General features: G+C 43.8%; 2 protein-coding genes across 5 annotated transcripts in view; both read left to right on the top strand.

The window, feature by feature from the left end:
- LOC115175094 (otoferlin) overlaps positions 1-4,012 on the top strand; it is a 119,942-nt gene extending 115,930 nt beyond the window's left edge. For 3 of the 4 annotated variants that reach the window (XM_029734705.1, XM_029734477.1, XM_029734312.1), the window contains one exon: positions 1,383-3,396. In XM_029734705.1, coding sequence (XP_029590565.1) covers positions 1,383-1,563 — 181 coding nt within the window. In that variant the 3' untranslated portion in view covers positions 1,564-3,396. Of the gene's footprint in view, positions 1-1,382; positions 3,397-3,558 lie in introns of those variants that run through there. The other variant, XM_029734563.1, reaches the window with a different exon arrangement.
- Positions 4,013-18,320: 14,308 nt separating this feature from the next.
- Positions 18,321-25,069, top strand: part of opn8a (opsin 8, group member a) — a 42,556-nt gene continuing 35,807 nt past the window's right edge. The window contains exon 1 of the mRNA XM_029769313.1: positions 18,321-18,399. Within this exon, the coding sequence (XP_029625173.1) occupies positions 18,321-18,399 (79 nt within the window). The remainder of the gene's footprint in view (positions 18,400-25,069) is intronic.

Here is a 25,069-nt window from a genome sequence, read left to right as displayed (position 1 = left end):
ATGTACAGCATTATACTGGCACCAGAGTTGCTAGCAGACTAAACCACTCCATGGTGAACTTCACCAACAGAGTGGATCAGAGACCAGGCTTTGTGGAATATCTAGCTCCGACTACATCGATTCATCCAAGGTCAATGCTTTAAAAAAAATAAAAATAAATGAAATTCCTACCTGGTACCTATGTTTGTCTTCTGTAGTTACGTGCATTTCTATGTTGAAATACATACTTTTTCAAATACAACCACCGACTTTTTGCTCGTTTCTGTTTCTCAGATGGCAACTTAGCGTGAATGCTCATGTGCCAATAGAATCTCCGATGACGTAGAACTAGGTCTCCAAACACTCATTGTACAATCAAATCACACAATCTACAGATGGTGTGTCGACCAATCAAATCACACAATCTACAGATGGTGTGTCGACCAATCAAATCACACAATCTACAGATGGAGTGTTGACCAATCAAATCACACAATCTACAGATGGTGTGTCGACCATTAAAATCACACAATCAACAGATGGTAATTTTCCTTACTGTAAAACATGTTACAGCATACAGCATCCCTGCTGTAAATTGGATGCTGTAATGTTTTACAGTAAGGAAAATAGTACTGTGAAATATATAACTGCATCTCTGCTGTACAGCAACATTACAGTATTAAGCTGGCAACTCTGGTGCCAGGATAATGCTGTAAATTTACAGTGAAATTCTCCCTGAAATCTGAATTGAAAAAAAAACATAAAATACATTTATTCAAGTTGTTAACAACATGAACTACAAATCAACAATAAGGGCTGTAATTATATGGGCAGCAGGTAGCCTATTGGTTAAGAGCATTGGGCCAGTAACCATAAAGTCACTGGTTCAAATCCCTGAGCCAAATAGGTGGAAAAACGATCTATGTGCCCTTGAGCAAGTCACTTAAACCTAATTGTTCCTGTAAGTCACTATGTGAGTGTCAAAAAAATCATCATCCCATTTTATGTCTTCATTGTCTGAGGAATATATCTGTGCTAAGCTGACTGTGCAATGGTCTTTTGGTTAATACAAATAATGTAGTTATTTCATAAACAGGGTTGTTTGCGTAGTAGTGTATGGAGATATGTGATCCATTGGAAATAGTCATACATCATATATGGCTTACTAACCACTAACACTGGCTCTCGTCTTTTTTATCCTCCACCTCTGGCCCCCTTATCACCGTTTCCTCACCCCACCCACTATCTTCCCTTTAACCTACTCACCCCTCTGTCCCCTACCTCTACCTCTCACACAACTGCCCTCCATCTACCCCATATCCATCTCCACTCCCTTCCCTATATCTTCTACCCCACTATCCCCCAACCCACCCACCCCCTCTAACCCCCCCCCCCCCCCCCAGTCGGCCAGACACCACCTTCCTGTGGTTCCTGAGCCCCCTGAAGGCCATCCGCTACCTGGTGTGTAACCGCTACAAGTGGCTTATCATCAAGATCATTGTGGCCCTGCTGCTGCTCATGATGCTGGGGCTCTTCCTCTACAGCATGCCTGGTTACCTGGTCAAGAAGCTGCTGGGGGCCTGAGGGGGATGAATGAGTGAATACATGTGGAGACAAGATGATTGCAGCCCCACGGTCCCCTCCCTCAGCATCCCAGCCTTGCCCCCGCCCCACCACCCATCTAACCTTGGCAGTGCTGCTTAACACACCTTCTACTCAAAGACGTTCTATCTATCCCTTGGACTTTTTATCTATCGCTTGGACTACTAAAAACTAAGAACGTCCATATATCTTCTACAGTAGCACAGTGGGCCTAACCACTCCTGCGATGACCACTGACTAACCAATCAAACGCCTCGCCCCTGATCTGATCATCAATGATGCGGCATACCCTGATGTAACATTTTAGACATTGTTTATTTATCTATTTATTTGTGACTTAAATTATTTGGAAGGACATGGTTAGTGGTCAGTTGATTGGTACTGTTGGTCTTGCATGGACATACATTTCTCAAGTGATGTTGTAATTTTCCCCATTACTTCTATTATACTGCTGTTTTTAAATGGGAATCATGGGGATTGTTGGTGTGATCACTTGAACTGGACAAAAAATGGATTGTTTCCAACAGTTAATGTTCCTCTTGCAGACTTTGTACACATCTTAAATAATGATGAAGCGATTGAACAAAAGATGTCTATTTTCTTAGGACCTAGTTTAACAAGATTTAAAGAGGGACAAAGAATAGAAGAACAACTTTTGAATATTTATCAATTACCGAGCTAAGCATGCTATCGTTTGGTTTAATTTGTGTCCTCAAACACCAACATTTTATGGAACAATGCTTGTTTCTTCAGCCCTTCCTTCAGTGACCTGGAATGCTCTTATAGATTGTTACTGTTATCCAGCAAATGCACAGTAGGTTTAGAGACAAATAAGCATGCAACTGTATTCTAACATCTCACAGTGATTCAGTTTACATGGTTATCTGACAAGGCATGACTTTTTATTGTAGCTTTACAGTCAGTTAGTAAACCTTTTATTTATGCCCGGATCTAGACAATGTTTTTTTTTTTACAATGTAGAGATTCCTAAGTGGTTATGTGCATCTTATAGCACATGAGACGTACAGAAATAGGAAGGTCGGGATTGGCCTCTTGACCTCTACCCTATCGGCCTATCAGATTACTTGGCTTGCCCTATCAGTTTTTTTATATCAGTTTAATTACTACGCATACTACCTTCCTCTAATTACTTGTTTTTGATTGACTTTTGATTATAATTGATATTGTTCTGCAATGTTGAGGGAGCTAGCACGTAAGCATTGCACTGCACCTATTATACCTGCTGTAAACTGTGTAGGTGATGAATACAATTTGATTTGAGATTACTTAGTTTGCAGTGGGCAGTTCCCTCATGGTTTCCCTTGCTTGTAGTTATGAGGCAGGTTAGCATTTTTTGACATGAATCTTGTTCTGGAGACATCTCTACAGAGTGGTCACTAACTGGCACAGCCACAAAGTCACACAATCTTATTTTAAAATGAACCCTAGCTTTAACCACACAGATAACCCTAATTGATAACCCTAGCCTTAAATTAAGACCAACAAGTGAAATTCTTTCCAGAAATGTTTACAATTGGCAATTTTGACTTTGCAGCTCACTCAGTTCTGCTTCAAGGACAAGACTCATCCCAATAAACGTCAACCTGCAGTTTTGACATCATTTGTGTTGCAGTCATTTTAGTGATCCCGTGTTCACAAAATACAAACCAACAAAAAAATCTATTTTAATGTTTGCACTAACTCTTGTCTGTTTGTATGATAAAGTGTATTTATATATTTCTGTTGAAAAGTGTGCAATCTTAATTTGTCTGTTTTAACAAGGACTTTAAATAAATGTAATGAATTGAAAAACAATTTGGGGAAATGTTAGGTTTGTATCCGTTTACAGCGTCTAATAAATGTCGCTGTGTTCTTGATGTGTGCGGCAGAGGTTGCATGAGTATCTAGACGACTCGTTGAGGGTAGTATGTGTATATTTTTGTTGTGTGTGTAAAACATCTCCATCTCTCCCTGCAGTCGTCCCAACACCAGTCTGTCGTGGATGCTGAGCCCGGTGCGTGTAGTGTGTATCCTAGTCTGGAGGCAGTACAAGCTGCACTGTGCTCTGCTGCTGGGGGCCGTCCTGGGACTTCTGTTCCTGGGCCTGCTCTTCTTCTCCCTGCCTTCTGCCCTCAGCTACAAGATCTTCAACGTCGCTGGCTGAACACACACTTATCAACCACACACATGCAAACTTAACTTTCTCTCCATGTGGCTGATCCCTGAATGTATTTGCATCTTAAATTGTTTGTATTGTACTGTACAAGCTCTAATGCATTACATTTTATTCAATATTGTTGGTAACATTCTACTTTACTGCTAGGTAACTCCCATTATGCACTTTATATTTTACATTGTGTTAAACATCAACTCCCATACTGTAAGTTAATAAAGTGCTTTATTTTCCTCATAAAATATTTAAGCATTTCCACTACACTGTGTTCGTGTGTGCTCTTCTCTTCCTCATTGGTCAGCTCATTTACTCAGGAGCTGTAACGGGTGTCGTAATGATTCGACCAAGGTGCAGCGGGAACGTGTATACTCATCTTCTCTAATTGGTAAAAAGAAGGAAAAAAGTAAACAAAACATGTATACAAACACAACGAACGACACTAACAGTCCTGTCATGTGCTCAGACACTAAACAAGGAGACAACTACCCACAATTCCCATTACAAACACACCCCTATACAGAGGACCTTCAATCAGAGGCAACGAGGAACAGCTGCCTCCAATTGAAGGCCAATCCCAATTAACTAAACATAGAACTAAACAACCTAGATCTAACATAGAAATACACTAACCTAGAACATAACCCAAAAACTCCAGAACACTCTAAACAAATACCCCTCTACATAACACATAGCCCAACAAACCCCGAAACACTCTAAACAAACACCCCCCTCTTACATAATAACATAACCCAACAAACCCTGAACCACATAAAACAAACACACCCTGCCACGTCCTGACCAAATTACAATAACAAATAACCCCTTTACTGGTCAGAACGTGACAGTACCCCCCCCCCCCCCCCCCAAAGGTGCAGACCCCGGATGCACCTAAACAAAAAACACAAAAATAACCCCAAAACAAAAATGAATCCCAAACTAAAGGGAGGGAAGGGCGGGTGGCCACTGTCACCGACGGTTCTTGTGCTACACCCCCCCCCCCCCCCCCCCCCAACCCACCTACTATGGAGGTGGCTCAGGCTCTGGCCTTACTCCCCAACCTGACCTGTCCACCCCCGCTAAATACTTAATAAATGTTACCCCTCCCGAAGTCTCTGGGCTATGGCGCATCGCTGAAGACCTCAGGCTGATGTGCGTTGCTGGAGACCTCCGGCTGATGCGTGTCACTGGAGACTTCGGGCTGAAGGGCGACTCTGGCTGCGCCGATTCCGGACTGTAGGGCGACTCTGGCTGCGCCGATTCCGGACTGTAGGGCGACTCTGGCTGCGCCGATTGCGGTCTGTAGGGCGACTCTCGCTGCGCCGGTTCCGGACTGTAGGCCGTCTCTCTCGGCTCCGGACTGTGGGCCGTCTCTCTCGGCTCCGGACTGTGGGCTGTCTCTCTCGGCTCCGGACTGTGGGCCGTCTCTCTCGGCTCCGGACTGTGGGCTGTCTCTGCTGGCTCCGGACTGTGGGCCGTCTCTCTATGGGGCACTGTCGCCGGAAGCTCTGGACGGGGCACTGTCGCCAGACACTCTGGACGGGGCACTGTCGCCGGACACTCTGGACGAGGCACTGTTGCCGGAAGCTCTGGACGAGGCACTGTTGCCGGAAGCTCTGGACGAGGCACTGTCGTCAAAAGCTCTGGACGGGGACTGCACACTGAAGGCCTGATGGGTGGGGCTGGCTTAGGACGCGCCAGACTAAGGACACGCACCACAGGGCTAGTGCGAGGAGCAGGAGCAGGACTGGGCTGATGCACTGGAGGCCTGGTGCGTGGGGCTGGTAGTGGAGGCGCCAGACTGGAGACGCACCTCAGGGCTAGTGCGGGAAGCGGGAACAGGATACACTGGTCCGTGGAGGCGCACTGGCGGTCTCGAGCGCACCTCCTGCACAACCCGTCCTGGCTGGATGGTAATAGTAGCCCTGTACGAGCGGAGTGCTGGCACAGGGCGAACTGGGCTGTGCAGAGGCCTGATGGTTGCCGTGCGTAGAGCAGGCGCAGAGTAGCCTGGGCCTAGGAGGCGCACTGGTGGCCAGATGTGCTGCGCAGGCATCCTCCTCCCAGGCTGGATGCTCACTCTAGCACGGCACTTGCGAGGGGCTGGGATCGCTCGCACCGGCTGTGCGTGCGCATGGGCAAGAGTGTGTGCACTTCCGCATACTCCGGCGCTCTCCACTCCATACGCCCCCCATAATAAGCACGGGGAGTTGGCTTAGGTCTACGACCTGACTTAGCCACACTCCCCGTGTGCCCCCCCCCAAAAAATTATTGGGGCTGCCTCTCCGGCTTCCTTGCCAGCTGTGTTCCCCTGTAGCGTTCCCGGTCCTCTTCAGCCTCTCGTATCTCCGCTCTCCTGGCTGCCTCCACCTGTTCCGGTGGGCGATGGTGTTCACCAGCCTGGTGCCATGGTCCAGCCCCATCCAGAATTTCCTCCCATGTCCACGACTCCCTGTAGTCCACCTGCTGCTCCTTCCTCCGCTGCTTGGTCCTTTGGTGGTGGGTAGTTCTGTAACGGTCGTCGTATGGAGTAGACCGAGGCGCAGCGGGTTGAGTGCTCATCTTAACTTTTATTGAACACTTAACTAAAACAAAACAAGAAAAATTAACGAACGCACAGTATTGCAGGCTACACACACAGCTATGCAAAAACAACTTCCCACGATTCCCATTACAAACACACCCCTATACAGAGGACCTTCAATCAGAGGCAACGAGGAACAGCTGCCTCCAATTGAAGGCCAATCCCAATTAACTAAACATAGAACTAAACAACCTAGATCTAACATAGAAATTACACTAACCTAGAACATAACCCAAAAACCCCGGAACACTCTAAACAAACACCCCTCTACATAACACATAGCCCAACAAACCCCGAAACACTCTAAACAAACACCCCCCTCTTACATAATAACATAACCCAACAAACCCCGAACCACATAAAACAAACACCCCCTGCCACGTCCTGACCAAATTACAATAACAAATAACCCCTTTACTGGTCAGAACGTGACAGGAGCCAACGGCATTATCAGAATCAGAATTAATCCGAAGAATGGAGATTGTCAGTAAATATCTCTAAATTAGCACAAACATTCTGGACATTAACCCTCTAGATGCACTTACACGCACACACACTCACCCTGGAGTTGCCGTATTGGTGCAGTAGCATCCATAGCTCTGTATTCTGTTTTAAACTCTGTGTCTGTCGTTAAACCGCGATCAGAACAATGCTGGGAAAAAACAGATAAAAAACAAAATCAATGCTCAATCAATCACCGCTCTTTATATCAACAGTTTTATAACTCAATTAGAGGTCGGATTGAATCTACAGAACATTAGGAACAGCTTTCTAATATTGAGTTTCACCCCCTTTTGCCCTCAGAACAGCCTCAATTTGTCGAGACATGGACTCTACAAGGTTTAAAACATTCGACAGGGATGGTGGCCCATGTTGACTCCAACAAGTTGGCTGGATGTCCTTTGGGTGGTGGACCATTCTTGACGAGAAACTGTTATGCGTGAAAAACCCAGCAGCGTTGCAGTTCTTGACACACTGAAACCGGTGCGTCTGGCACCTACATTACTACCATACCCCGTTCAAAGGCACTTAACTATTTTGTCTTGCCCATTCACCCTCTGAATGGCACACATACACAATTCACCCTCTGAATGGCACACATACACAATTCACCCTCTGAATGGCACACATACACAATTCACCCTCTGAATGGCATACATACACAATTCACCCTCTGAATGGCACACATACACAATTCACCCTCTGGATGGCACACATACACAATTCACCCTCTGGATGGCACACATACACAATTCACCCTCTGAATGGCACACATACACAATTCACCCTCTGAATGGCATACATACACAATTCACCCTCTGAATGGCACACATACACAATTCACCCTCTGAATGGCACACATACACAATTCACCCTCTGAATGGCACATATACACAATTCACCCTCTGAATGGCACACATACACAATGTCTAAATTGTCTCAAGGCTTAAAAATCAATAAGGGATCATAGCTTTCACCAGGATTCACCTGGTCAGTCACAATCATCACTCCATTGTGAGAAATATGTTTGTAAAGTTTCACTTTGTCATATGAAATGTGTAAGGTAGCTTCTCCACTGATTTAAGTTGACTATTTTGAGCCCAGTGTGACACATATAATGCCCATGCTAGCAAGCCACTTAGAATGCATGCCCAATACACGGCTTCATTATTACTGGTATGCTAGTTTGGTTATTGAAACAGAAGGCCCTAGTGCTGGTCTGGGCCGGCAGTGCTATGCTAGTTTGGTTATTGAAACAGAGGGCCCTAGTGCTGGCAGAGTTCTTCTGTCCAGTGTCTGTGTTCTTTTGCCCATCTTAATCTTTTATTTTTATTGGCCAGTCTAAGATATGGCTTTTTCTTTGCAACTCTGCCTAGAAGGCCAGCATCCCGGAGTCGCCTCTTCACTGTTGACGTTGAGACTGGTGTTTTGCGAGTACTATTTAATGAAGCTGCTAGTTGAGGACCTGTGAGGTGTCTGTTTCTTAAACTAAACACTCTAATGTACTCTTGCTCAGTTGTGCACCAGGGCCTCCCACTCCTCTTTTTATCCTGGTTAGAGCCGGTTTGCACTCTTCTGTGAAGGGAGTAGTACACAGCGTTGTACGAGATCTTCAGTTTCTTGGCCATTTCTCGCTGTTTTATTGCTTCCTTAATAAGGACAACCGTTTTCAGCTGTGCTAACATAATTGCAAAAGGGTTTTCTAATGATCAATTCGCCTTTTAAAATGATAAACTTGGATTAGCATACATAACGTGCCATTGGAACACAGGAGTGATGGTTGCTCATAATGGGCCTCTGTACACCTATGTAGATATTCCATTAAAAGAAAAAGCCGTTTCCAGCTATGATAGTCATTTGCAACATTAACAATGTCTACACTGTATTTCTGATCAATTTGATAACAGAATCGGTGTAAGGAATACACCCCAGCTCAACCCTTTAAGTGGAGATTGATTGGACTTGAGTTGGGTCTTTGGACTCTAGCAGTGTTACAGAGACACTAGGGGGCTCTAGAGAGTGAGTCATGATGATATACAGCATCTCTCTCTCTCTTGCTCTCTCTCACACACACACACACACACACACACACACACACACACACACACACACACACACACACACACACACACACACACACACACTCTAGACTGCTCCACTCATTGTGACAGACATACCACAACACCACAGGAATCAACATCATGCTGCACTTTCTGAGTCCAGTAATAAGAGCATTAAGACTTAGCCCTTTTGATGGTCTTCCGCATTGGGAGAGTGGTACCAGAGTGCACTGGGGCAGTGTTTAGTCTGGGCCAAGGTGAGGTACTGTCTGATCTGAACAAACATCTGCATGGTGTCCCTATTTAACTCTGGGCTTTTATTACTCATAGCAGTAGTACGTTATAAAGTGGTATCTTTCCCTCAGTGCTGTAAACAGATATTAGTCAAGGACTGTGTTTCTTGAGTTTCAGTGATATGTATATTATTTCATACAGTTGGTTAGAAAGGATAGCCAAGGCTACCTGATTGGTGTCACACTTTTGTCCCTGCCCCAGCTAACACACCTGACTCCAATAATCAACTAATCATGATCTTCAGTTAAAAATGCAATTAGTTTAAATCAGATGTGTTTGCTAGGGATGGGGGAAAAGTGTCACACCAACCAGGACCCCAAGGACTGGAATTGCCCAGGCCTGCTGTATGGAGTAGTCTCTTGTAGTTCACACTAGGTGAAGTCGAAGGGCTTGTCTCAAAATGTATCCTATTCCCTACATAGTGAGGGTACCAGTGGGGTTACCAGTGCCAGAGATTTTATGATATGGTGTCATTCTGTAAAATATGGACCGTTATTCATCTATTCAGCACCCACACACTTAGGTTTATAGCAGGGGTGGGCAACTCCAGTCCGCAAGGGCCTGATTGGTGTGACACTTTTTCTCCATCCCTAGCAAACACAGCTGATTTAAACTAATTGCATTTTTAACTGAAGATCATGATTAGGTGATTATTCGAGTCAGGTTTGTTAGCTGGGGCTGGGGCAAAACTGTGACACCAATCAGGCCCTCGAGGACTAGCGTTGCCCACCCCTGGTGTATAGCTATGAGGATTTCTTAATGTACTATTGTCCTTAAAAGTGTCCTATGTCACATAATACACTTTCTACTTACATTTTTGGACCAGAGATTTGACACAGCCTTGAACCAAACCCTTGCTAATGTTTTAATGTGTCTTCATCGTTGTGTTGCCTAGGAAATGGCACTAGTTGTTCACCAATTAGCATACTCAGGGCCTGTTCTGGCGCCCGACCACAGATTGTCCCATGACACTGAGGGACTAGACATAGACTGGAGGCGACTGAGCGTAAACCAAGCACAAAGGACAGTGTCATGACTGTCCTGTGAGGATCCAAATAGGTCAGATCAGGTTTCCAATGAATGACTTCAACCAGACCCCCTCTCACCCGCAGAGGGGGGGGGGGGGGGAGGAGGGAACTGGTGGGGATTATCAACTCACGTCCTGTCATAAATCAGAGTAGAGAACATTCAGCCCTCCCTCTCAAATGTTCACCAGATGAATGTGCCTTTGTTTCACAGACTTTTCCTGCCAAAACTCTAACATTCTGAAGCGAATACTGGAACAATATTTCTAACATAGAACGTGGGGAATGGTCAGAAGCGATCTATAGAACACTAATGTCATATTGTGTGTTATTTTGTGATGTCATTAAAAATGTTATTGTCAGGTGCGTCATAGAAAGTGAACCAAGGTGCAGCGGGTATCGTGCTCATCTTCTTTTATTTATATAAGTGAACACTTAAACAACATAAATCGACGTCAACCAACAGTTCCGTAAGGACACAAAGACTATACGAAAAACAACTACCCCCCAAAAAAACAGGAAAAAACACCCCTACTAAATAGGACCTTCAATTAGAGGCAACGAGGAACAGCTGCCTCCAATTGAAGGTCAACCCAAGAAACTTAAACATAGAAATAGACACACTAGAACAAACATAGAAATATACTAACATAGAACATAAACCAAAAACCCCGAAACACATAAAACAAACATCCCCTGCCATGCCCTGACCAAACTACAATAACAAATAACCCCCTTTTTCTTGGATAGAAAACACTCTAAAGTTTCTAAAACAGTTTGAATGGTGTCTGTGAGTATAACAGAACTCATATGGCAGGCAAAAACCTGAGAAGATTCCAAGTAGGAAGTGGCCTGTCTGACAATTTGTAGTCCTTCTGTTGCATCTCTATCGAAATTACAGTATCTGTGCTGTTACGTGACACTTTCTAAGGCTTCCATTGGCTCTCTAAAGCCTTCAGAAACCGGATTGACGCGTCTCCTGTCTCTGGGCAGAAAACATCAGCAGAGTTTGTCAGTGGACTGCCTGGTGACAGAGAGACTGGAGATGCGCGTTCACGAGACCTCGCCATTTTTTTCTTTCCCTCTTTGAATGAATACAACGTTGTCCGGTTGGAATATTATCGCTATTTTATGAGAAAAATAGCATAAAAAATTATTTTAAACAGCGTTTGACATGCTTCTAATTACGGTAAAGTAAAATTTTTACATTTTTTGTCACGAAATGCGCTTGCGCGTTACCCTTTGGATAGTGACCTGAACACACGAACAAAACGGAGGTATTTGGATATAACTATGGATTATTAACCCTTCGGATTAACGAGAGTCTTAACCTCTAATAATATGCATATTCTCGTTTCTGGGCAAGAGTAGTAACCAGTTTAAATCGGGTACGTTTATCCGGCCGTGAAAATACTACCCCCTAGCCCAGACAGGTTAAAGAACCGCTCTTGTGGTGCCCCAGATCCTAATGAGTTAATTGTTACATGACTAATGTCACGTCCTGACCAGCAGAGGGAGGTATTGTATTAGTTTTGGTCAGGACGTGGCAGGTTTTTTGTGGGTTATATGTTGTGTTGGTGATTAGGACTCCCGATTGAAGGCAGGTGTGTTGAGTTGCCTTTGATTGGGAGTCTCCAGGCTGGCACGTCCAGTACCAGCCCCACACATCAGGAGTCTAGTGCGTCAGCCCAGCCTCGCCAGTCAACAGTCACCAGAGCTGCCCGCCAGTCAAGAGTCACCAGAGCTGCCCGCCAGTCAAGAGTCACCAGAGCTGCCCGCCAGTCAGGAGTCGCCAGAGCCGCCCGCTAGTCAGGAGGCGCCAGAGCCGCCCGCTAGTCAGGAGCCGCCAGAGCCGCCCGCTAGTCAGGAGCAACCAGAGTGGCCCGTCTGCCCGGAGATGCCAGAGTGGCCCGACTGCCTGGAGCTGCCAGAGTTGCTCGACTGCCCGGAGCTGCCAGAGTGGCCCGACTGCCCGGAGCTGCCCGAGTGGCCCGACTGCCCGGAGCTGCCAGAGTGGCCCGACTGCCCGGAGCTGCCAGAGTGGCCCGACTGCCCGGAGCTGCCAGAGTGGCCCGACTGCCCGGAGCTGCCAGAGTGGCCCGACTGCCCGGAGCTGCCAGAGTGGCCCTCCTGTCCTCTGGCCCAGCCCGAGTGGCCCTCCTGTCCTCCGGCCCAGCCCGAGTGGCCCTCCTGTCCTCCGGCCCAGCCCGAGTGGCCCTCCTGTCCTCTGGCCCAGCCCGAGTGGCCCGCATGTCCTCCGACCCAGCCAGAGTGGCCCGCATGTCTTCCGGTCCAGCCAGAGTGGTCCGTCTGCCAGGGTCAGCCCGAGTGGTCCGTCTGCCAGGGTCAGCCCGAGTGGCCCGTCTGCCCGGCGCAGCTATCGGCGCCACCGAAGTGGGCGACACTGAAGGTGGAGCGAGGTCCACGTCCTGCACCTGAGCCACCTCCAGGATAGGTGGGTTGGGGAGGGAGGGTGTAGCACAGTGCCGTTGGTGACGGCAGCCACCCTCCCTTCCCTCCCTCATTGTTTAGGGGTTATTGTTTATTGGTTTTGTTGGGGATTGTTTTTTTTGTGTTGTCTTTTTTTTTAGGTGCATTCCGGGGTCTGCACCTTGAGGGGGGGGGTACTGTCACGTCCTGACCAGCAGAGGGAGGTATTGTATTAGTTTTGGTCAGGACGTGGCAGGTTTTTTGTGGGTTATATGTTGTGTTGGTGATTAGGACTCCCGATTGAAGGCAGGTGTGTTGAGTTGCCTTTGATTGGGAGTCCTATATAAGTGTGTGTGTTTTTCTTTGGGGTTGTGGGTAGTTGTTCTTGCACTGCGTTTTGTATGCCTGTAAGACTGTTCCTGTCGTGAGTATCATTTATTGTTTTGTTTTTTCACTGTGGATGCTTTGCGTGTGTCTCATTAAAAGAAAATGAGTATCCACAACTCTGCTGCATTTTGGTCCTCTCTTCAACACCACGACATAACCTGTGACAACTAATTTGATCGGGTAACAATTAAACATAGTTTGTTAGATAAATTACAGTCTTCAGATTCATGTTAAAAGTCAAGTCATGACAACAGTATCACGCAACATGAAAGGAGGCGTGCGAGTGTATGTGAGTACGTGTGTGACCCAAAAAAGGCATGTGATGTCCAAATCATCCATCATACTTAATTAGCAGTTTTGATCTGTATCGACTGAATCACATTGACACTCCACTTCCACAATCTGAAAGCTTACAGAAGAGACATTCATGTTTATGACTTGTTTCTTTATAAGCGACAAAAAATTGTGAGACAGACCTCCTAAACTCCTTCATCATCATGTTACAGTAATCACAGACTGGGAGGCTGACTCACATGTCAGAGCCCCAGGAGAGAGCACTCATGCTGGGAGTCCAGCGGCTGATGAGATACTGTACAGAGAGCCAGACAGGAAGTACTGGAGCATGTAAATGCCATTTATGCAACTTTCTTTATGTAAATGACATTTAAGCACCTATTACACTATTATAAATGAGTGTTCTTAGCGTAATCATTTATGCTACTTTCTGTCTGTCATTTCAACTGGCATTCAGTGTTGTTTCCACACCTTCCACACTGAGTTGAGGTGGGGGGTTGTGTGTTGTAATGAAAATAATCTGGACAATGGGTTGCCTCCATGTGGTAACATACTGTATATTAGTGAATGGATACAGTAGATGGGGAAGTTATCTTTCTAAGTTGTATGGATCAGAGAACATCATCAGTGAATCTCTGAATAGAGCAAGTCACGCCACACAGCGTGAGGCCTGCTATTAGTGATGACATTCATCTTCGCCGTACATACAGCCTGTCAGTATCTGTCAATATATACAGTCCTTTATTGAAACTTCTTAATTAATACACAAAGTGTGTTTTGGGTTTCATGTAATCCTCAAGGCCAACTCTTCCATCTCACCCCACTTCATTCATTCCCTGAATTGTTCACCTCAATAATGGATGTCCGCCACCTTGATTCACCAAACCACCTTTCATTGTACTTCATACATGGGGGAGATTACATCTTGTGTTTTTGCTCTCAAAGTCTATGCTATTCAATCAAATCAATCAATAAAATGTATTTATAAAGCCCTTTTTCCATCAGCAGATGTCACAAAGACCTTATACACTTTATATGGGAAAAGCTACACTGAATGGAAGGATTTAAAGCAAGTGACCCATATAATTTTACATTTACATTTTAGTCATTTAGCAGACACGCTTATCCAGAGCGACTTACAGTAGTGAATGCATACATTTCATACATTTTTATTTTTTTTCTGTGCTGGCCCCCCGTGGGAATCTAACCCACAACCCTGGCGTTGCAAACACCATGCCCTACCAACTGAGCTACTCTACCAACACCGCTTTCCATCAATTTGTATAGCACCCTCATGCTAATTTGAGTCAAAAGATTTTTTGAAATGAACAAAGCATGAGAAGACTTTGCTTTTGTTTTGTTTGTTTTTCAATTAGGGTATGCAGGGTGAATACATGGTCTGTCATACACTAATTTGGTAAAAAGCCAATTTTACATTTGATCAGTGCATTGTTTTCACTGAGGAAATGTAGGAGTCTGCTGTTAATGATAATGCAGAGGATTTTCCGAAGGTTGCTGTTGACGCATATCCCACGGTAGTTATTGGGGTCAAATTTGTCTCCACTTTTGTGGATTGGGGTGATCACTCCTTGGTTCCAAATATTGGGAAAGATGCCAGAGCTGAGGATGGTGTTAAAGAGTTTAAGTATAGCCAATTGTTAATTTTTAGTCTGTATATCTGATCATTTCATGTAGGATACCATCAACACAATAGACCTTTTTGGGTTGGAGGGTTTGTATTTTGTCCTGTAGTTCATTCAATGTAATTGGAGAATCCAGTGGATTCTGGTAGTCTTTGATAGCTGATTCTAAGATTTGTAATTGATCATGTATATGTTTTATCTGTTTTGGTCTTTGTTCTTTGTTATAAAGCCAAAAAGATTGAAGTGGTTTATCCATACATCTCCATTTTGGATAGATAACACTATGTGTTGTTGTTTGTTTAGTGTGTTCCAATTTCCCCAGAAGTGGTTAGATTCTATAGATTCTTCAGTTACATTGAGCTGATTTCTGATGTGCTGTTCGTTCTTTTTCCGTAGTGCATTTCTGTATTGTTTTAGTTATTCACCAGAGTGAAGGTGTAGACTCAGGTTTTCTGGGTCTCTATGTTTTTGGTTGGATAGGTTTTTAAATGTCTTTCTTAAGTTTTTGCATTCTTCATCAAACCATTTATCTTTTAATAAATGTTTTTTATTTGTCTGTTTTACATTTTTAGATTTGATAGGAAAGCCGAAAGGTCAAATATACTGTTAAGGCTTTCTACTGCCAAGTTTACACCTTTACTATTACTGTTTTGTCCAGGAAGTTGTCTAAATGCGATGGAATTTGTTGTTGCCTAATTGTTTTTTGGTAGGTTTCTATGCTACTTACTATATTTATATCGTTTCTTAATATTATGCACTTCCTTTGGCTTTGATGCCTCATGATTGAGTATTGCTCTGTTCAAGTAGACTGTGATTTTGCTGTGATCTGATAGGGGTGTCAGTGGGCTGAATGTGAATGCTCTGAGAGACTCTGGGTTGAGGTCAACCATTGACTATGTACAGACCCAGCGTGCGACAGAGCTGCAGGAGTTGTGACCCGTTTTTATTGTTTGTTTTGTCATAGTTGTGTCTAGGGGGGCATATTTGGGAGGGAATGCTGTCACCTCCAGGTAAGTGTTTGCCCCCCTGTGTGCTGAGAGTGTCTTGTTCTTGTCCAATTCTGGCATGTAGGTTGCCTCAAACTAGTACATGTCCCTGGGCCTGGAAATGGTTGGTCTCCCCTGCTAGGATGGAAAAGCTGTCATCGTTAAAGTATGGGGATTCTATTGGAGAGATAGAGGTAGCACACATGACAAAAGTTTTCTCTGTTGAGATAATTTCCTTATTCATTTAGACCCAGATGTAAAATGTTTAAAATGTTCCTGTTTTGACTAATTTAATAGAGTGGGTTAGCATACCCCCTGTTTCAGGGGGCAGGGGGCATAGTTCTCTCTCTCGCTCTCTTCCCCCCCCCCTCTCTCTCTCTCTCCATATCTCTATTAAGAAGATTCTTCCTGGAAACTCGCACATGTCCATCGCCATTCCTCACAATCACAGGTGTCATCAGCTCCCTCACTAACCTTTGGTCTGTATGGCTGGAATGGTTCTTCCATCCTCCCATACTCACCCAGGGCCACTGATCAGTAAAGCCTGTATTATTATTAAAGGGGCACTGCAGAACACCATCATCAGATTAACTGATTGGGAGTGAAGCCCCGTTTTTTCCTTCATTTTTACATTTTGGCCATTTAGCACATGGTTTCTCAAACTCTGTCGATCCAGATGCCAAGAGTGTGCAAAGCTGTCATCAAGGCAAAGGGTGGCTACTTTAAAGAATCTCAAATATTAAATATATTTTGATTTGTTCAAAAAATGTTTGGTTACGACATGATTCCATATGTGTTATGTCATAATTTCGATGTCTTCACTGTTATTCTATAATGTAGAAAATAGTAAAAGTAAAGAAAAACCCTGGAATGAGTAGGCGTGTCCAATTTATATAGGCCCATTCCTCATCTTTTTACCAAAACAGAGCCGGGGTGACCTTCTTTGTTCTTGTTTCAACTAAAGATTCTAGCTTTAAGGCCGGAGGTAATTTGGCCATATGAGGCTGCAAAGCGGGGATAATTTTGAATAATGCCTTCTGACTTTTCCCAGTGTCAAGGTAATTCTTGGAGAGTAAGTATGCCTAGTTTCACGGTTGATGTGCTAAGCGAAGCCTAACCCGTTGAAACAGCTGTGGACTAGCTCCTCGCCGATGAGGCTTCTCTGGAACGACAGGCTCTCCTTGCTGCTTTGCTACAGTATCTCTCCTCGTAATGATTAGAGCACTCAGTGTGTGTGTGTGTGTGTGTGTGTGTGTGTGTGTGTGTGTGTGTGTGTGTGTGTGTGTGTGTGTGTGTGTGTGTGTGTGTGTGTGTGTGTGTGTGTGTGTGTGTGTGTGTGTGTGTGTGTGTGTGTGTGTCTGTATTTGTGGCCGTGCTCTGCCAAAAGGTGTTATTCGCTCTACAGGAGGAGGACCGGGAGAGTTTTGGTTGGATTAGATAGTGTTCCCTTTTTCCACACACCATCACACACACACACACACACACACACACACACACACACACACGCACACAATAAAACACTTTGAAGAAAATGCTGTTAGCACAGATGGGTGCAAGTGAAATTTGGACAGGAGCATAGAAAGACTGCAGCATTGTAACGGCCGTCGTCAGAATTAGACCAAGGTGCAGCGGAGGATGTGTTCATCATTAGAATTTTAATAGACTGAACGAACACAATACAAAAACTAAACAAAAACGACCAGAAACACTTCTGTCAGGAAACACACTAACAGAATACAATCACCCACAAAACCCAAAGGAAAAACAGGCTACTTATGTGTGACTCCCAATCAGCAACAACGAACTACAGCTGTGCCTGATTGGGAGCCACACACGGCCAAACCAAAGAAACCAGCCAACATAGAAACATTTACATAGAACGCCCACCTAATGTAACACCCTGGCCTAACCAAAATAAAGAACAAAAAAACCCTCTCTATGGCCAGGGCGTTACAAGCATTCACCCAGGGCAGGAGTGTGTGTGTACATGAGTGTGTGCATTTTCATGAGTGTACTTACACTCACAGTTGACAGTTGTCATCCTAATCTGCTCAGCGGGGAAGGGGAGGTGGGGGTGCTGTGTGGTGTGTGGCTTTGTACTGTACACGTGTGTGTGTGTGTGTGTGCGTGTGCGTGTGCGTGTGCGCGTGAGTGTGTGTGTGTGTGTGTGTACTTAGGTGCATATGTGTGGGAGTCCATTATGGAGAGGGAATATAAAGATTCTAGGAGCTGATTGAAAATGCTACCTGTGGTAATGTCAAGGATAAGCCTTGTTCAGATGATCCTGTGTCCCTGTTGGAGGTCTATTTCTCTCGCTGGCACCGTTTGGGGAGTTTGATTACTGGTCTGTCTGTGGAAGAGGAGCATGGAGGAGGACAACAAATACACGTCCAAACTGTCGCCCACTGTGGACTACTGGGCAGGCATGTACCTAGTGGTGATAGGTGAGTTACTTACAGCTGAACTACTGTTCTCTTTCATTCCTTCTCCTTTTTCATTTGTTTCCCTGTGTGGATGGATTCTGTTCAGCATTCAGCATGGGGCTGGTAGTTTGGAGTTTGAAACACAAATTGCAGGAGTTTAGATATTAGTGCATCATATATTTTTGGGGGGGAGACGGTGATTAGAGATGATGGGAAGGGACTCTGCGTTTTGAGGTTTTCACACCAAGTCATATCGGTAGACGATATAGGTGTAATACACTGAGTGTACAAAACATGAGGAACACCTTCATAATATTGAGTTGCACCCCCTTTTGCCCTCAGAACAGCCTCAATTTGTCAGGACTTTAAAAGGTGTTGAAAGCGTTCCACAGAGATGCTGGCCCATGTTGACACAGTTGTGTTATGTTGGCTGGATGTCCTTTAGGTGGTGGACCTCCCCTTCATCTACACTAATTTAAGTGAATTTAACAAGTGACATCAATAAGGGATCAGAGCTTTCACCTGGAATCAACCGGTCAGTCTGTCATGGAAAGAGAATAGTGTTCCTAATGTTTTGTAAACTCAGTGTACTGTATAGAATAGGTTGCACTTACAGAAGAATTGATTGGACCAAAAGACTTATAGTTGTCTTTTCAATGATTGGTAATGTGTGATCTAGTTCTGTTGATGTGTGAATGGCTATTGTGTGAAAGAAATAGAGCCTGCACACTCATAAACTCCACCATGTACCTTAATTCGCAAACAAACAATGTTTAGATCCTTCAAGGATCTTTGTCAGGTGACTAATGGTTATTGTGCATCCATTGATTTTACACAAGCTGTTGCTTATCATTTGTTGCTGATTGTTTATGTTGTACGCAGTGGAAACCGTATCTTTCACTGGTGCTCGGTCTGATGTCAAATTGGACTATACATAAGGATATCCACGCAATCAAGATACACAAAAGGTGAATTTGGAATTTGAATATGTTTATTCCTTACAAATTCACATTTAAAAAGTGTGAATGTTGGAAGTGTGCTACAGCACTCCAGTCTTTCCAGTTGTAATTCTGATCTCTGCACACTCTCTCTTGTTTAGTGCATGCTTCCACAACAGTTCCAAGCAGTTCCATAGAGCTGAATCGGACCATACTTTGTGTTTTTCTATTTGCTATGGAACAGTTTTACTGTAGGTTGTCTCGGGGGTATCAGAGGTGGTGTCTGAACATGGAGCCTTGGTCCTGTCTGCATGTACTCTGTGGAATCTTTAGTACTCAAGCTTTATTCACGTGACTCTGTAGAACTCAAGCTTTATTCATGTGACTCTGTAGAACTCAAGCTTTATTCACGTGACTCTGTAGAACTCAAGCTTTATTCACGTGACTCTGTAGAACTCAAGCTTTATTCATGTGACTCTGTAGAACTCAAGCTTTATTCACGTGACTCTGTAGAACTCAAGCTTTATTCACGTGACTCTGTAGAACTCAAGCTTTATTCACGTGACTCTGTAGAACTCAAGCTTTATTCATGTGACTCTGTAGAACTCAAGCTTTATTCATGTGACTGTAGAACTCAAGCTTAATTCACATGACTCTGTAGAACTCAAGCTTTATTCACGTGACTCTGTAGATCTCAAGCTTTATTCATGTGACTCTGTAGAACTCCAGCTTTATTCTCTTTCAGCTTCACATTTCAAACACTTTCGACATGTCAACTCTCCAACACTTGCATGATCATGATGTTAATAGGTTTGACCGTAAAATCACTCACTTTAAAAAAAATCTCAAAAATACAGAGACACATTTTTATCACACATCGGCATGCACACACACACACGCACAAGCACACGCATACACTCCTATCCCTGCTCACTCTCTCAGAAATGCATTTCATACATTTTTCATACCCAGGTGCCATATATATTGGCATTCTCACACTTTCTACTTTACACTGTCCTCCCTGGCCCTCAGCTTCCAGCCGTGAAAGTGTCCTGTTGGTTAAAATGTACTTACTACCTTTCAGCTACTTTGAAAATACTTAGCATGTTAGCTAACCCTTCCACTAACCCTAACCTTAGCCTTAACCCTAACCTTAACCCCTAGTCTAGCTAACATTAGCCAACTATTTACATTAGCCACAACAAATTGCAATTCATAATTCTTTATAAGATATTCGTTACGATATTAACATTTTATATTCATCCAATGTGATGTTGGTCCGCATAAAGTGGATGCAACTTGGATATAGACGGTCCATGAATCGGCATATGGGAATATGAGTACCTTGATTACCTTAAAAAAAATGGTCTGACATCTTGGACGCAATCTCCAGTTCTTTAAACCTCAATGGCTCTGATAGACATGAGCCTGCAAGTCTCATCTCCACAGCGTTGCTGGAGATTCTGCAGCACCCCAGAAAGAGAAATAAATACATTTGCTAGTTATAAAGTTATAGAATTACTACTGTCTGTTCAGAATGAATGAGCAGATCCCCTCCAGCTGCAATCTGTTCCATAATCAAGACCTCTACAAATACTCAGTCCTGCCACTTCCACACTGCCAGATCGAAATCTCTGCTCAGTCAGTCTACGTTTCTAGCCATTTGTTACTATTTAGATCCTGTTAACCATTGTACCTGTTTTCCTTGCCTGACACAGTACTCTCCACTACAGTCCTGCCAGCTCTGACTCTGGTTCCTGTCTCCAGTCCCACGTCTCCTCATCCTGCTACTCTGCCCTGTATTCCCCACTCTACTGCTCCATTGGATTCCCCTCCGGACCTGCTTGCCCTGTCACAACCCCTCTCGCCTCAGCCTCCGCACCTGGTTTCCTGCAACCCGCCCGAGCTTCCCCTGGCCTGCACTCCATCTTCCCCCTGTGTTTCAATAAATATCTTGGTTACTTCATCCCAGTCTCCTTGTCTGAGTCTGCTCTTGGGTTCCCCTGTTCCACTCCGTGTAACAGTGTGGTGGAATTATTGTAATCAAAAGGAGAGACTTTTAACATTTCTTCAAAATAATCAAACTTTATTATTTAATTACTGCAGTAATGGAGTTGGTCAGTAATCACCCCTGGAGGTGATCACTGAGAACTCAACCAGCTGGTTGATAACCACCCCTGGAGGTGATCACTGAGAACTCAACCAGCTGGTTGGTAACCCCCCTGGAGGTGATCACTGAGAACTCAATCAGCTGGTTGATAACCACCCCTGGAGGTGATCACTGAGAACTCAACCAGCTGGTTGGTAACCCCCCTGGAGGTGATCACTGAGAACTCAACCAGCTGGTTGGTAACCCCCCTGGAGGTGATCACTGAGAACTCAACCAGCTGGTTTGAGCCACAGATTTTATAGCAAAGTCCATCCTCCTTCAGTCTACGTGACAAACAACAAATGTATGGAAAGTATCACAATTTTAAGATTTGTATGAAAGATACTTATAATTCACATCAGACAGTATCTGCTGTAAAAACTGTCCTCATTGTGTAGAGACCAGTTTCTGGCCCCCCAACTCCCTAGTGGAGTCATCTTCCCCTGGTACCCCAGTACAGAAACATTAACTCATGCTCTGGAATGTGGTATCACCCAAAGACATGGTACATCTGTTAGTGTTAAATCCCCCAGAGGCCCACTTTCAGTTCACACAGAATAGAAACTGTAAAGCAATTTTAGGACTATAAAATCCTCCTAATTTGGTACAATATGTGTGTCTCCACACACCTAGACTATTGATGGATTCAAGGCGAGGTTGTTTTTATTGATCTGTTTGTCAGAGCCAAAGTAGCCTGTCATCTTGATGTATTGTGCGATATTAAAAAAATATTCTGCCAAAGTCTCCAGTCATGTAAAATTACATGAAATGCTGTTATAAAAGGACACATTATTTCCAGACCCTAGGCTACAAAAACTTTATTCCATGTGTGCAACTTCTGTAAGAGCCTCTACTCTACTGCCATTACGCACATGTGATGATGTGCATGCAATGCTTTATTGTAAAGGATTTTTTCCCCCATGCTTTCTGGTACCTCAGAGCTCCCCAGGTCACCCCCCTCTCGTGCTAACTTTTTGTTTCCGGCACCTCCCGATTTACAAATTAAGCACTGAACACAGGCATAGACTCTAACTAACCACCATATACTAAAATAATCACACAAGCCACTAGCCAGCCAGCGATATACCATGAGTTAGAAAATGTATAATATTAGGCTATATCGTGAAGTTATTATTTAGGAGCATTGAAGATAAATCACAATCAGTAAGAAAATAACCAGCTAGCTAACTAGCAGATTTACATCAATCATGAACATCAATGGTCAGCTGACAGCCTACCCTCTTTTCCCAATGTCAATCATGTTTTTAGGAGGCACTGTAACTAGATTACTTACAATTTGTGATAAGTGAGTGTGTTGTTACAGAAATAAATACGCCTATGCTCAAAAATGTAAAATTTTTGCTACAGAGGCAGTTAGTATGTGACAGAAGAGGTGGTCATCAGGTTACTGTCCTCAGAACACATGCACCTTGGGAGAGTTAAACGAATTCATGCCAGAGTTGGATTAATGCATGTGTCTGTCTACCTACAATAAGGAGCAACTTTATCACATAGAGGTGTAACAAAACTGGTGTGATATTTGTGTAATCAACATTTGGTTTTCCTTGTCTGGCCTGATCTGGCCTGTGTGTGTCTAAATATGACAAACAACAGGGTAATGTGGTGATGTGGTGTCGGGTCATTGGAGCAGAACATCACCTGGCTCAGGTCTAACGCTCTGAATAAGACATTATGCTCCGCCGGGCTGTAAGTAAGGGAGGAATAATTGAAAGGCAAACTTCCATCCCGATCATCAACCCTAACCTCCTCCAATGAGACCAGGACCATGTTACTGTATGTAAGGCACAATGAAAATAAGTGTTTTTGGAAAGTTCAAATCGCAGAAGATGTCAAGACTTACAGATGTTCACGATTCATTTCTTTCTCCCAGTGACACAAGGAAAACATGCCATTCTTTATACATGAAAATAGAAAGATATTTTCTATTGACAGAGGTCTTTCAGTTGGCCACTCGAGTAACCTGACATAGGTGGCATTTCTACTTCACACAGCCAGCAATGAATTTACGTTGTAGATGGATCATAAATAATTTCCATTGAGAAATTTCACCACTGATTCTCCTTTTCCAACAACGGTTGCTGTGAATTGTTCTGTCAAGGTACTGTTGGCTTTCTGAAGGACAAAGCCTCACATCCTTCACTTTCACTGAACAATGGGAGATTACATTGATTATAAACCTGTGGAGGAAGAATGAACATGTAGCGCCACAATATTTCCCCTTGGTTTAATTAAATCTCCATCAGAATATGGGACTGGCGGGGTTGGGAGGGAGGGTTGGAGGGGAAGGTGGTGTGTTGAGGTGGAGGGAGACGTTATATAAACGAGATTGAAACCAGAGTGATTCAGGCCACATTAATCAAATATCTCTAATGTGAGAAAGGTGCGCTGCAATCAATTTTCTAATTAATGTTCCATTATTATGTTTGCTGTAGCTAGCTGGACCTCAAGCATGTTTTCTGGGTAACAGGTTAGGAGAGGGAAGAAGGGTGATAAAACAGGTCAGATGTGGAGAGGTTCCTATTGGAGAGGAAAAAAGGTAACGGAGAGGGGTGTCAACCTACTAGTATGGTTAAGGTCACGATTCCCAAATACGCAGCCCATGGGTGGTTTTATTTCACCCCCCAAGTTTTCTGGCCCAAAAAATACTACTAATAAAATCCTGCTTAAAAAAAAATTATTTTTTGGACATAAAAGACTGTAAAATCACCAGGAAATCAGCTCAAAGTGATTTTAATTCTGGGAAATCTTTCCCCAAGTATTCCCAAGCATAAATAGAGAGGAGAATGTGATCGTAGCCCAACGTAATCAAGGTTCGAAATGATTTCGTTTTTGTCAAATACTATATCTGTTTGGGATTCTTGTGGTTAATTTGCAGTGAATTATATGAATTATATGTTCCGGCCCCCCAACCATCCACTCAAGGAAAAATTGGCCCACGGCTGAATGTAATTGGGGACCCCTGGTTTAGGTGATGAGAGTTGAGGCATGATGATTATAGATCCATAATGGATTATGAAGCTTGGTTTAGCATATTTTTATAATTTTTTTTATTTCACCTTTATTTAACCAGGTAGGCTAGTTGAGAACAAGTTCTCATTTACAACTACAAACTGGCCAAGATAAAGCAAAGCAGTGCGACACAAACAACAACTCAGTAACACATGTAATAAACAAAAATACAGTCAATAATACAATAGAAACAGTCTATATACAGTGTGTGCAAATGAGGTAGGATAAGGGAGTAAAAGCAATAAATAGGCCATAATGGTGAAATAATTACAATTTAGCAATTAAACACTGGAGTGATAGATGTGCAGAAGATGAGTGTGCAAGTAGAGATACTGGGGTGCAAAGGAGCAAAATAAATAACAGTATGGGGATGAGGTAGTTGGATGGGCTATTTACAGATGGGCTATGTACAGGTGCAGTGATCTGTGAGCTGCTCTGAGAGCTGGTGCTTAAAGTTAGTGAGGGAGATATGTCTCCAGCTTCAGTGATTTTTGCAGTTTGTTCCAGTTGTTCCAGTCATATATTTTATTAGATTAGCTTTTGCCGTATCTGAGAAAAGTGGGAAAATAATGAC

This window comes from Salmo trutta, chromosome 1 (assembly GCF_901001165.1).
Source record: "Salmo trutta chromosome 1, fSalTru1.1, whole genome shotgun sequence".
Lineage (NCBI taxonomy): Eukaryota > Metazoa > Chordata > Actinopteri > Salmoniformes > Salmonidae > Salmo > Salmo trutta.
This window is presented reverse-complemented; position numbering and strand designations above follow the sequence as displayed.